General features: G+C 47.0%; 1 protein-coding gene across 1 annotated transcript in view; it reads left to right on the forward strand.

Moving 5' to 3' along the window:
• The window catches only part of AK5 (adenylate kinase 5), a 112,936-nt gene that overhangs the window by 82,196 nt on the left and 17,113 nt on the right, over positions 1-13,627 (forward strand). Inside the window, exons 11-12 of the mRNA XM_075287798.1 lie at positions 5,078-5,241; positions 6,972-7,088. Coding sequence (XP_075143899.1) covers positions 5,078-5,241; positions 6,972-7,088 — 281 coding nt within the window. The remainder of the gene's footprint in view (positions 1-5,077; positions 5,242-6,971; positions 7,089-13,627) is intronic.

Raw genomic sequence — 13,627 nt, forward strand, 5'->3', positions numbered from 1 at the left:
ATCCCCAGTTATTATGACAAGAGTAGCCCCTGCCGGTCCCCTGAATGCTCCACATGATGTGCATGCGCGGCCTCAGCCCATTCACTTCTATGGGACAACAATCTCCAGCAATCCCATAGAAGTGAATGGAGTGCTGGCCTGCCCTCCTGGTCGTGGGGTCACACTTGGGCCAAAATTTTCCACTTCCTTGTGCACCAAAATCCCGTCTGTTGCGTACAGAAGCAGAGATAATAATAAGTGCACAGTATTTCTGAGGGGCTCTGATGTTTGCAGGGAACACGTAGGCGCCGCTGCTGTGATCAGCCTGTGCTAAGGTTCCCAGCAGGTGTCAGAACGGAGTTATCGCAGTTTCATTGCCGTGAGCTGCCTATTATTCACTTAGACTGATGTTATAGAGACGTTATTGATCTGTGTATGGATGAAAGGGCCGAGAGAGATCTGATAGGACTAAGAAGCGGCTTTGACAATCCTGCAATGGAGGCCGCTGCAACTGCAACATATAACTGCAACATATATATTCACGAAGGTGCAGGAGCAAATACAGGCAGGGGGCGCTATATATCATGGCCTTTAGGGCGGTCACATGTGTGTCATGGCAGTGTCAGATCATGTGATGGTTATGGGATGTTGCATGCCCAACCCCTGCCATGTATAATGCACAGCTTGGTTCCCACCAGTTACGTGTCGGATAGTGAAAGCCTCATTATCGGAAGTTGCTTATGGATTGGAAGAGTTTTTGAAGACGGAGGAGCCATTTACCAGCGGTGCCAACCATCGGGGCTGCAAATCTTATTAATTGAAGACTCTTTCCAGTGGCTGCATTTTATAATTGGAATTTTTTTTTTATGGAAACATTAATATAGATTTGTGAATATTAATTTACCTCCCGAGAGGAGCTCTCCTTGTGCACAATGTTCTCCGCTTCCTCTTGGTTTGCCGTCAAGCTGTTTTTTGTGATGGATCCAAGTTTGGTAGAAGAGCAGAAGATTAGAGAAATTAATTTATGTACGACGTTTCATTCGATCACTAGTGCTCAACTCTAATCCAGAAGGGTGATAACAACTACTAAAGACCCTGGTGTGGTACATTCACCCACCCACTCAAGAAGTCTATGGAGGAACATACATGTCACGGTCTCACCCACTATTGGTAAGACCAATGGCCTGTCCTATGTCAAACTTTTGTGGGTCATGCCGCTTTCATAGCCTCCTTTCCTCCCTCTCCCACAGCCTCCTTTCTCTCCCATATCCTCCCCTCCTCCCTCTCCCACAGCCTCCTTCCACTCCCACAGCCTCCTCCCTCTCCCGCAGCCTCCTTCCTCTCCCATAGCCTCCCCTCCTCCCTCTCCCGCAGCCTCCTTCCTCTCCCATAGCCTCCCCTCCTCCCTCTCCCACAGCCTCCTCCCTCTCCCACAGCCTCCTTTCTCTCCCATATCCTCCCCTCCTCCCTCTCCCACAGCCTCCTTCCTCTCCCATAGCCTCCCCTCCTCCCTCTCCCGCAGCCTTCTTCCTCTCCCATATCCTCCCCTCTCCCACAGCCTCCTTCCTCTCCCATATCCTCCTCTCCTCCCTCTCCCACAGCCTCCTCCCTCTCCCACAGCCTCCTTCCTCTCCCATATCCTCCTCTCCTCCCTCTCCCACAGCCTCCTTCCTCTCCCATATCCTCCCCTCCTCCCTCTTCCACAGCCTCCTCCCTCTCCCACAGCCTCCTTCCTCTCCCATAGCCTCCCCTCCTCCCTCTCCCACAGCCTCCTTCCTCTCCCATAGCCTCCCCTCCTCCCTCTCCCACAGCCTCCTTCCTCTCCCATAGCCTCCCCTCCTCCCTCTCCCACAGCCTCCTTCCTCTCCCATAGCCTCCCCTCCTCCCTCTCCCACAGCCTCCTTCCTCTCCCATATCCTCCCTCTCCCACAGCCTCCTTCCTCTCCCACAGCCTCCTCCCTCTCCCACAGCCTCCTTTCCTCACTCTCATGTAGCCTGATGCACATACTGGTGCTGACCCATTCTGGACCTGCCCTTGCCCTGTATACACTCTGCACAGTGACCCCGTACAAGTGTTGGATTATCAGTGATATGGTGTTTGTAGACTGTACAATACTGAGGTCTCTGTTGCGTCTGTTATTATCCTCCTGTACGCCACTAAATGAGTCACCTAATTCTAGACTTGGCGCACGGCGGAGACCACTATTAAGTGCTGGGTACAAAACAATCACATTTTTACTCCTCTATTATTTTCCACCAACTCAATAATTACCCCGCCGCACGCCGAGGATGACACATGACCTGACTCTTGCATCTAGTTTTGATGGCTGAAGCGCTTCATCAAGTGTTCATAACATGGCGCCCATAGCCCTGTAACTTGTCACAATTATTTACATCAGTGACATCCGCAGAGAGTAACAATCCCGTGCCCTACTGCGCTTCTTGCCTCATGTCTTTTACTCTGGTCACATTCAGAGCTGCATTCAAAATTGCACTGGCTTCCTACTAGCTGCAGCACTTCACAACTCCCAAGGTTCATGGGACCTGGTGCACAAGTTCAGCTTAGGGTCCCCTCTCCTTATTATACCCCAAGCTACAACTTCTCCCAAACACCCACCTGTCCTGCTCAACAGCAAAACAGTCCGTGTGGAGCTCACGCGGTATAAGATCAGACCAGAACAGAGGGCCTGGGCGAGTCCATGGAGGTACAAGAGGAACCCAGATATCATCCATTTGTCGTCCATGCCGTTTGACTGTGGACTCATGTAAACCATAGGGCCAACAGTGCACTTGCATTAGGCACTATGGTAGCGTCGGCCCCCTTGGGGGCAGCTCTGTATTTAGAGTGCTTTCCCGGGCAGTACTTTATTTGTTTGATTCATTGTATGGGGTGCAACTGTAGGTGAACAATGTATACTATGGGAGCAACTGGAGGGGGACATTATACTGTAGGTGCAACTGGACAGGGACATTTTACTGTGGGGGTAACTGGGGGCAAACTTTATACTGTTAGGGTAACATTATACCGTGGGGAAACTGGAGGGGACATTATACTGTGAGGGTAACATTATACTGTGGGGAAACTGGAGAGGACATTATACTGTGAGGGTAACATTATACCGTGGGGAAACTGGAGGGGACATTATACTGTGAGGGTAACATTATACCGTGGGGAAACTGGAGGGGACATTATACTGTGAGGGTAACATTATACCGTGGGGAAACTGGAGGGGACATTATACTGTGAGGGTAACATTATACTGTAGGGGAAACTGGAGGGGACATTATACTGTGAGGGTAACATTATACTGTAGGGGAAACTGGAGGGGACATTATACTGTGGGGGAAACTGGAGGGGACATTATACTGTGAGGGTAACATTATACTGTAGGGGAAACTGGAGGGGACATTATACTGTGAGGGTAACATTATACTGTGGGGGAAACTGGAGGGGACATTATACTGTGAGGGAAACTGGAGGGGACATTATACTGTGAGGGTAACATTATACTGTAGGGGAAACTGGAGGGGAACATTATACTGTGGGGGAAACTGGAGGGGACATTTTACTGTGGGGGTAACTGAGGGGAAACTTTATAATGTTAGGGTAGCATTATACTGTGAGAGCAACTGGAGGGGACATTATACTGTGGGTGTAACTGGGGGAAAACATTATACTGTGGGGGAAACTGGAGCAGACATTATACTGTAGGAGTAACATTATACTGTGGGCACAACTGGAGGGGAACATTATACTGGTGGAGTAACTGGGGGAAGCATTATACTGTGGAGGTAACTGAAGGGGGACAGGTTAATGTCTGAAGGACCACTGGGAAGGACAGGTCAATGTTTGAGGGGTCACTTGGGGGGCAGCTTAGTGTGTGTTGGGACATGATATGATTTGTAGCCTCTGCAGGGGCATTTCATTGTGTGATGGGACAGTAAGTGGCATTATATTGTATGGGCCACTAAGGAGGCATTACATTATGTGGTGACCACTGAGGGGGCATTATGCTTTGGGTGGTCAGGTATGTCTAAGTAGTGATAATAGGAAGGGGCCCCAGTTATGAAATTTTTGCACTGGGCCCATCAATGTATTATGACGGCCCTGAGCCGGTTGTGTCCGTGCAGTCTTATGTCCCTGTCTTGAGCACCTGGAGCAGAATTATTAAACATGGCGGCTCCTCTGGCTTCTCCGATCTCCATAGATTAGCAACTGGCAGTTCTATTAGGGCTGAACCATCTCTTCCCTATACACACCACTGCCTGGACTTCTAACCTGGGCCCCTGGATTGGGGCCCCAGTCGTAAGTGTAACCACTATAGCTACCCGACTGCCAATACCTAGCACATTGCAAGCAGAACAGTGAGTGCAGCTCTGGATGTGACCGGAATATCAGATATAATAAGATCATTTGGTTTGTTTTTGGACAAGTTTTTGACTTCTCTGCAGGTTTCCGGACTTGTGGCGAGTAAATGAGATTTCCAAGACGAATCCATTTTATTTCAGTGAGTATTGAATTTTTTTAGAAAAGCTGCAGGAAACAACGAAATCGACAGCAGCGAGCGGCAGATAATATGAGATCATGGCGGATAAACTCCCTCCTGCTGCACCCGAGCCCTATAATCAGCGCTTAGTGACATATTGATTCATTGCTCTGCGCTATATACTGGAGTATACGCCGTAACCTGGCTTTAGTGGTGCAGACTGGATATTATACTCCACTCACACCCAGAGCTGCATTGACAACTCTTGTTAACTTGGCTGAAGCTCGTCATTCCTACGATAATATCGGGAGATCTTTAGCCCGGAAGGTTCAGAGTCATTTTCCAATTAATATCTCATGGAAATGATTAATTAGAGCTGGATTTTTGCTGTAATTAGTTTTGTAATGTCTATGGCGTCTGTATGTTTCGATGGTAACAGACTACGAGCGAACCCCATGTAGTCTGATTCTGCAGTCACACTCCTATTTCTTTGCTTGCTTCATGTTACCAATACACTTGGCTATGAAGGTGGACGTGTCCTCTAAGCTGCGGACATTGCACTGGCCATTATTTGTATACACTAATGGTTTCTTCATGTCTCTTGTATACAGGTGGACCGGCCTCTGGAAAAGGAAGCCAATGCGAGAAACTCGCACACAAATACAACCTCACCTACGTGTACGTGGCCGACCTGCTGCAGAACGAGCTGACAGCGACCTCCGAGAGGAGCAAACTCATCAAGGATCTCATGCAACATGGAAACCCAGTGCCAATGGTAGGTGCACGTGGCTGTATATGTAGGTATTAATACATTAAAAATACTATATACATTTGGTATTGCCATGATCGTACTTGAGAGTGCACCTAGGTTAAATTCGCCTAAATTGAGTGCACCAAAGATTAGTTAAATCACTGGATCAACCACATGCTCATTATATGGCGTCCCAGCGAGCTGCTGAGATGCCGGAGCAATCACAGGCACGGTGCGCCAACTGCCACACACAGCTATACTCCAGATTTCCGTAACAACCCCGCCATTTTTATACACTACACCCGTAGCAGGGCCTTGTGGGTATATAGCAGGTCCGTGTGAGCATCTCTGTATGCAGAGATGTAGCAGAGCTGGGTATGCTGTGCATATGTAGAGATGTAGCAGAGGTGGGTATGCTGTTCCTATGTAGAGATGTAGCAGAGCTAGGTATGCTGTGCATATGTAGAGATGTAGCAGAGGTGGGTATGCTGTGCATATGTAGAGATGTAGCAGAGGTGGGTATGCTGTTCCTATGTAGAGATGTAGCAGAGGTGGGTATGCTGTTCCTATGTAGAGATGTAGCAGAGCTAGGTATGCTGTGCATATGTAGAGATGTAGCAGAGGTGGGTATGCTGTGCATATGTAGAGATGTAGCAGAGGTGGGTATGCTGTGCATATGTAGAGATGTAGCAGAGCTGGGTATGCTGTGCTTATGCAGAGATGTTGCAGTGCTGGGTATGCTGTGCCTATACAGAGATGTAGCAGAGCTGGGTATGCTGTGCATATGCAGAGATTTAGCAGTGCTGGGTATGCTGTGCATATGTAGAGATGTAGCAGAGATGTGTATGTAGAGATGTAGCAGAGCCTTACTCCAGGTAACAACTGATGGCAGGTTTTTCAATAATATCCATACTGCGCATGATCACATGATGCTTATGCAAACAAAAAATAAAATATACCCGTGCAAAGTCGGGTCCTCCTGCTAGTATATTATAGTACAATAGCCAGAGCATCTTTACCATTAAGAGCAGTCAGAGAGCGCCCCCTAGGGGGTCACTTAGGGCTCATCGGTGACCTCTATCTCCAGCTGATCTCACTCCAGCTTTAGAGGACATTTTGTTGCCTTTCTTAGGACCAGTAGATTCCCCCAATTACTATAATGATGGATATCAGACATGTCCGAGATTTGAGGATAAAGCCGACTCTCGTGCACCCACCGATTCCCTCATCCTGCCCTTTATAACAATAGATAATCCTCCGTACTGCGATGATTCCCCTTTAAATGACCTTCACAAATCACAGCACGAGGGAGCGGCACAATCTCCAGCTTATCGGTGTGAGCAGGAAATCCTCCGAAAATGCCGTAGGGAAGGATTTAGTTCTCTCTGGAAGTGCTACAAAGTGAATCACAAAAAACTGCACCAACACGCGTGACCCAACTCTCCGAAACCCCTGTAAGGCAGTTCTGTCCATTCCTAGTAATATTACCTTATAACTATGTGGACCCTAGTCCAGCGCTCACATGAGGATGGGACGTACAGGTTTATAATTCTCTCTCTTCTGTGCTCAGTGCTGCCTCCTGCTGAGAAGCCTACTGCACATGAGGCACCAAATAGACCGGGAAAGTGATTGTTATTCTCAAGCCTTTACTGTTGCGGACCTAGACTTGACTTGACTTAGGTTTCTGATAGTTTTGTTCTACACAGTAACAATATTACAATGTAATAAACCTGATTCTTGTCTCTTCACTACAGGATATCATTCTGGAAATTCTGAAAGATTCGATAAGTTCCTCTCTCGGTAGCACCAAAGGATTCCTGCTGGACGGATTCCCCTGTGAGCTCAGGCAGGCAGAAGAGTTTGAATGCCAGGTTGGTCTTATGCTTGGTTTCGTGCTGTTGCCCTATTGGGGTAACATTTTGGTTATTACGATCATTAGGTGCCATAGTATCAAAGAGTCGGCTCCCTAAGGGGATCTTTGTATGGTCAGTTCGATGTACCCTAAAAGAGTCATGAGTAAAGATCTCATTGTTGGGACTCCCCACAATCCCTATAGCAAAGAAGCCCCAGGTCCCCATCATTCCCCATAAGTTTGTCTGTAGGGGTATATGGTGCCCAAAAATATCAGTGTCTCAGGTAGACAAGAGTCCTGGCTCTGCTTGACATGTGCAACTTTTTAGGTAGCGCAACTTGGAGCCTACCCTTACGGGGTGCTCGCAGTGCGGTAGCTTCACGTGGTTCATACACCCCCCCCCCCATTGATCACCCAATAATATTGTCACATGCAGGTTTGGTACCGGCCCCCTGACACTGCGCCCTTATTTACATAGCTGGCAGTAAAAATAAATGCCAGATGTGCCAGAATTACCTGGTACTTTGATGGACCATTACTGGGTTAGAGCCGGGGCCCCCGGAGGATCCCCTAGTACTCTGATGGGTCATTACTGGGTTAGAGCCGGGACCCCCCATAGGATCCTCTGGTACTCTGATGGACCATTACTGTGTTAGAGCCGGGGCCCCCCATAGGATCCTCTAGTACTCTGATGGACCATTACTGTGTTAGAGCCGGGGCCCCCCATAGGATCCTCTGGTACTCTGATGGACCATTACTTGGTTAGAGCTGGGGCCCCCCATAGGATCCTCTAGTACTCTGATGGACCATTACTGGGTTAGAGCTGGGCCCCCCGGAGGATCCTCTAGTACTCTGATGGACCATTACTGGGTTAGAGCCGGGGCCCCCTGGAGGATCCTCTGGTACTCTGATGGACCATTACTGTGTTAGAGCCGGGGCCCCCCATAGGATCCTCTAGTACTCTGATGGACCATTACTGTGTTAGAGCCGGGGCCCCCCATAGGATCCTCTGGTACTCTGATGGACCATTACTGGGTTAGAGCTGGGCCCCCCATAGGATCCTCTAGTACTCTGATGGACCATTACTGGGTTAGAGCTGGGCCCCCCGGAGGATCCTCTAGTACTCTGATGGACCATTACTGGGTTAGAGCCGGGGCCCCCTGGAGGATCCTCTGGTACTCTGATGGACCATTACTGTGTTAGAGCCGGGGCCCCCCATAGGATCCTCTTGTACTCTGATGGGCCATTCCAATACTGGTTACATAACAAAATAGCAAAGAAAGCCAAAGAGTTAAATTCTGTGGCCAATCCTCCTGCTGCCAGTGCGGACCTCAGAGGAGGCGCTGACTGTAACACATGGCTTATTCCTCCCTGACAAGCCTCCTCCTGAAGAAGCGCCGACCTGCTCAAGGATTGTTTTTGCTTTTCTTACCTTTTCTTTGTTCATTACTGTGGCCACGAGGAGCAGACACAGATTTACTGCACGTTCCAGTCCGCTTTGTAGCCAAATGAAATAAGAAAACACATTTCACACCAGAATAAATTCAGTTTGTTCCACCTGCAGATCAGTTTCAGAGAGCGATTACTGAAAACACTAAAACCCCTCCACCTCGCACAAGGAAATGTGTCAAAATCTATGGCCAGATGAGAGAGGCCCCTGCAGAGAAGTGCCGCCCACCGTGTGTCTGCCAGAGAGGCCCAAATCTGTTATATTACTGTCATAGGAGACGATCCGGATTGTGGAAATGGAAATGATTCAAAGTAGCTCAAATGTATATGAGATCGTAACCATGAGGAATGGACCATAGCCCCAATGGAACTACCGTAATACTACCGCTATATACAAGAAGATAGCAGATATATTCTAGTACATAGAGAACAGTATTATAGTAGCTATATTCTTGTACATAGGAGGTAGTATTATAGTAGTTATATTCTTGTACATAGGAGCAGTAGTATAGTAGTTATATTCTTGTACATAGGAGTAGTATTATAGTAGTTATATTCTTGTACATAGGAGCAGTATTATAGTAGTTATATTCTTGTACATAGGAGCAGTATTATAGTAGTTATATTCTTGTACATAGGAGCAGTATTATAGTAGTTATATTCTTATACATTGGAGTAGTATTATAGTAGTTATATTCTTGTACATAGGAAGTAGTATTATAGTAGTTATATTCTTGTACATAGGGGGCAGTATTATAGTAGTTATATTCTTGTACATAGGAGCAGTATTATAGTAGTTATATTCTTGTACATAGGAGTAGTATTATAGTAGTTATATTCTTGTACATAGGGGGTAGTATTATAGTAGTTATATTCTTGTACATAGGAGTAGTATTATAGTAGTTATATTCTTGTACATAGGAGGTAGTATTATAGTAGTTATATTCTTGTACATAGGAGCAGTATTATAGTAGTTATATTCTTGTACATAGGAGCAGTATTATAGTAGTTATATTCTTGTACATAGGAGTAGTATTATAGTAGTTATATTCTTGTACATAGGAGTAGTATTATAGTAGTTATATTCTTGTACATAGGAGTAGTATTATAGTAGTTATATTCTTGTACATAGGAGTAGTATTTTAGTAGTTATATTCTTGTACATAGGGGCAGTATTATAGTAGTTATATTCTTATACATTGGAGTAGTATTATAGTAGTTATATTCTTGTACATAGGAGTAGTATCATAGTAGTTATATTCTTGTACATAGGAGCAGTATTATAGTAGTTATATTCTTGTACATAGGAGCAGTATTATAGTAGTTATATTCTTGTACATAGGAGGTAGTATTATAGTAGTTATATTCTTGTACATAGGAGTAGTATTATAGTAGTTATATTCTTGTACATAGGAGTAGTATTTTAGTAGTTATATTCTTGTACATAGGGGCAGTATTATAGTAGTTATATTCTTATACATTGGAGTAGTATTATAGTAGTTATATTCTTGTACATAGGAGTAGTATTATAGTAGTTATATTCTTGTACATAGGAGCAGTATTATAGTAGTTATATTCTTGTACATAGGAGCAGTATTATAGTAGTTATATTCTTGTACATAGGAGTAGTATTATAGTAGTTATATTCTTGTACATAGGAGGTAGTATTATAGTAGTTGTATTCCTGTACATAGACCTTGGGTTACGTATAACAGACATTTCCTTTTCCCCGGCTCTCACTGCATACAGGTAGCATTATACGGCTTAGACTCCCTGCACTGTTATGCACACAGCTCATGTATACAGCACATTAAATCTTCTCCCTTGTGTACTTATTACTTCACTACAGGCAGACTATACACACAATTGTGCAGCAAACAAATCACCTGCTCACACAGGAGACCAACAAATGAGGCCGCTGTGTCTGGGTTTGATGCACTTAATATTAGATAGCTAGAACATAAACTGCACTGTGTACTGAGCTGCAATGGACTTAGTGTCAGAGTCTTGTACAGCGATCACACAGAGGATTCACACATTGCTGTTCAGAGTTTGTGATCCCTGGTTTATTAATCCCAGTTATAGCTCCGGAGTGAGCCCTTTATTACTGCAGTGGGGCTCCTGTATACTACACCTGGCATCCAACCGAAGAGGACAGTGGAAGGAGGAGAGTCAGTCTGCTGCTCTCTGCCAACCAGCACTACTGGGGACACTGTCCAGAATTTACATGTAAAATTCATTTTAATCTAATTTCTAGTTGACAATAGGGGCTCTGCTCTGGGAGCAAGAAGACAAACATAAATCTTCATTTACAATATAAAGGGAGTCTGTCAGCAGACCCAACATATCACCCCAGCCCTGCAGATAGATAGGTTACTGTCACCAGACCCAACATATCACCCCAGCCCTGCAGATAGATAGGTTACTGTCACCAGACACAGCATATCACCCCAGCCCTGCAGATAGATAGGTTACTGTCACCAGACCCAGCATATCACCCCAGCCCTGCAGATAGATAGGTTAGTGTCACCAGACCCAGCATATCACCCCAGCCCTGCAGATAGATAGGTTAGTGTCACCAGACCCAGCATATCACCCCAGCCCTGCAGATAGATAGGTTACTGTCACCAGACCCCAGTATATCACCCCAGCCCTGCAGATAGATAGGTTAGTGTCACCAGACCCAGCATATCACCCCAGCCCTGCAGATAGATAGGTTACTGTCACCAGAACCAGCATATCACCCCAGCCCTGCAGATAGATAGGTTACTGTCACCAGAACCAGCATGTCACCCCAGCCCTGCAGATAGATAGGTTACTGTCACCAGAACCAGCATGTCACCCCAGCCCTGAAGATAGATAGGTTAGTGTCACCAGAACCAGCATATCACCCCAGCCCTGCAGATAGATAGGTTACTGTCACCAGAACCAGCATATCACCCCAGCCCTACAGATAGATAGGTTACTGTCACCAGAACCAGCATATCACCCCAGCCCTGCAGATAGATAGGTTAGTGTCACCAGACCGAGCATATCACCCCAGCCCTGCAGATAGATAGGTTACTGTCACCAGACCCAGCATATCCCCCCAGCTCTGCAGATAGATAGGTTAGTGTCACCAGACCCAGCATATCACCCCAGCCCTGCAGATAGATAGGTTACTGTCACCAGACCCAGCATATCCCCCCAGCCCTGCAAATAGATAGGTTAGTGTCACCAGATCCAGCATATCACCCCAGCCCTGCAGATAGGTTACTGTCACCAGACCCAGCATATCACCCCAGTCTTGCAGATAGATAGGTTACTATCACCAGAACCAGCATATCACCCCAGCCCTGCAGATAGATAGGTTAGTGTCACCATACCCCAGCATATCACCCCAGCCCTGCAGATAGATAGGTTAGTGTCACCAGACCCAGCATATCACCCCAGCCCTTCAGATAGATAGGTTAGTGTCACCAGACCCAGCATATCACCCCTGCCCTGCAGATAGATAGGTTAGTGTCACCAGACACAGCATATCACCCCAGCCCTGCAGATAGATAGGTTACTGTCACCAGAACCAGCATGTCACCCCAGCCCTGAAGATAGATAGGTTAGTGTCACCAGACCCAGCATATCACCCTAGGCCTGCAGATAGATAGGTTAGTGTCACCAGACCCAGCATATCACCCCAGCCCTGCAGATAGATAGGTTAGTGTCACCAGATGCCAGCATATCCCCCCAGCCCTGCAGATAGATAGGTTACTATCAGCAGAACCAGCATATCACCCCAGCCCTGCAGATAGATAGGTTAGTGTCACCAGATCCAGCATATCACCCCAGTCCTGCAGATAGATAGGTTACTGTCACCAGACCCAGCATATCACCCCAGCCCTGCAGATAGATAGGTTAGTGTCACCAGAACCAGCATATCACCCCAGCCCTGCAGATAGATAGGTTAGTGTCACCAGAACCAGCATATCACCCCAACCCTGCAGATAGGTTAGTGTCACCAGACCCCAGCATATCACCCCAGCCCTGCAGATAGATAGGTTACTATCACCAGAACCAGCATATCACCCCAGCCCTGCAGATAGATAGGTTACTGTCACCAGAACCAGCATATCACCCCAGCCCTGCAGATAGATAGGTTACTATCACCAGACCCAGCATATCACCCCAGCCCTGCAGATAGATAGGTTACTGTCACCAGACCCCAGCATATCACCCAGTCCTGCAGATAGATAGGTTACTGTCACCAGACCCAGCATATCACCCCAGCCCTGCAGATAGATAGGTTACTGTCACCAGACCCCAGCATATCACCCAGTCCTGCAGATAGATAGGTTACTGTCACCAGACCCAACATATCACCCCAGCCCTGCAGATAGATAGGTTACTGTCACCAGACCCCAGCATATCACCCCAGCCCTGCAGATAGATAGGTTACTGTCACCAAACCCAGCATATCACCCCAGCCCTACAGATAGATAGGTTACTGTCACCAGAACCAGCATATCACCCCAGCCCTGCAGATAGATAGGTTAGTGTCACCTGAACCAGCATATCACCCCAGCCCTGCAGATAGATAGGTTAGTGTCACCGGAACCAGCATATCAGCCCAGCCCTGCAGATAGATAGGTTAGTGTCACCAGAACCAGCATATCACCCTAGCCCTGCAGATAGATAGGTTAGTGTCACAAGAACCAGCATATCACCCCAGCCCTGCAGATAGATAGGTTACTGTCACCAGACCCAGCATATCACCCCAGTCCTGCAGATAGATAGGTTACTATCACCAGACCCAGCATATCACCCCAGCCCTGCAGATAGATAGGTTACTGTCACCAGACCCCAGCATATCACCCAGTCCTGCAGATAGATAGGTTAGTGTCACCAGACCCAGCATATCACCCCTGCCCTGCAGATAGATAGGTTAGTGTCACCAGACACAGCATATCACCCCAGCCCTGCAGATAGATAGGTTACTGTCACCAGAACCAGCATGTCACCCCAGCCCTGAAGATAGATAGGTTAGTGTCACCAGACCCAGCATATCACCCCTGCCCTGCAGATAGATAGGTTAGTGTCACCAGACACAGCATATCACCCCAGCCCTGCAGATAG

This window comes from Leptodactylus fuscus, chromosome 9 (genome assembly GCF_031893055.1).
Source record: "Leptodactylus fuscus isolate aLepFus1 chromosome 9, aLepFus1.hap2, whole genome shotgun sequence".
Lineage (NCBI taxonomy): Eukaryota > Metazoa > Chordata > Amphibia > Anura > Leptodactylidae > Leptodactylus > Leptodactylus fuscus.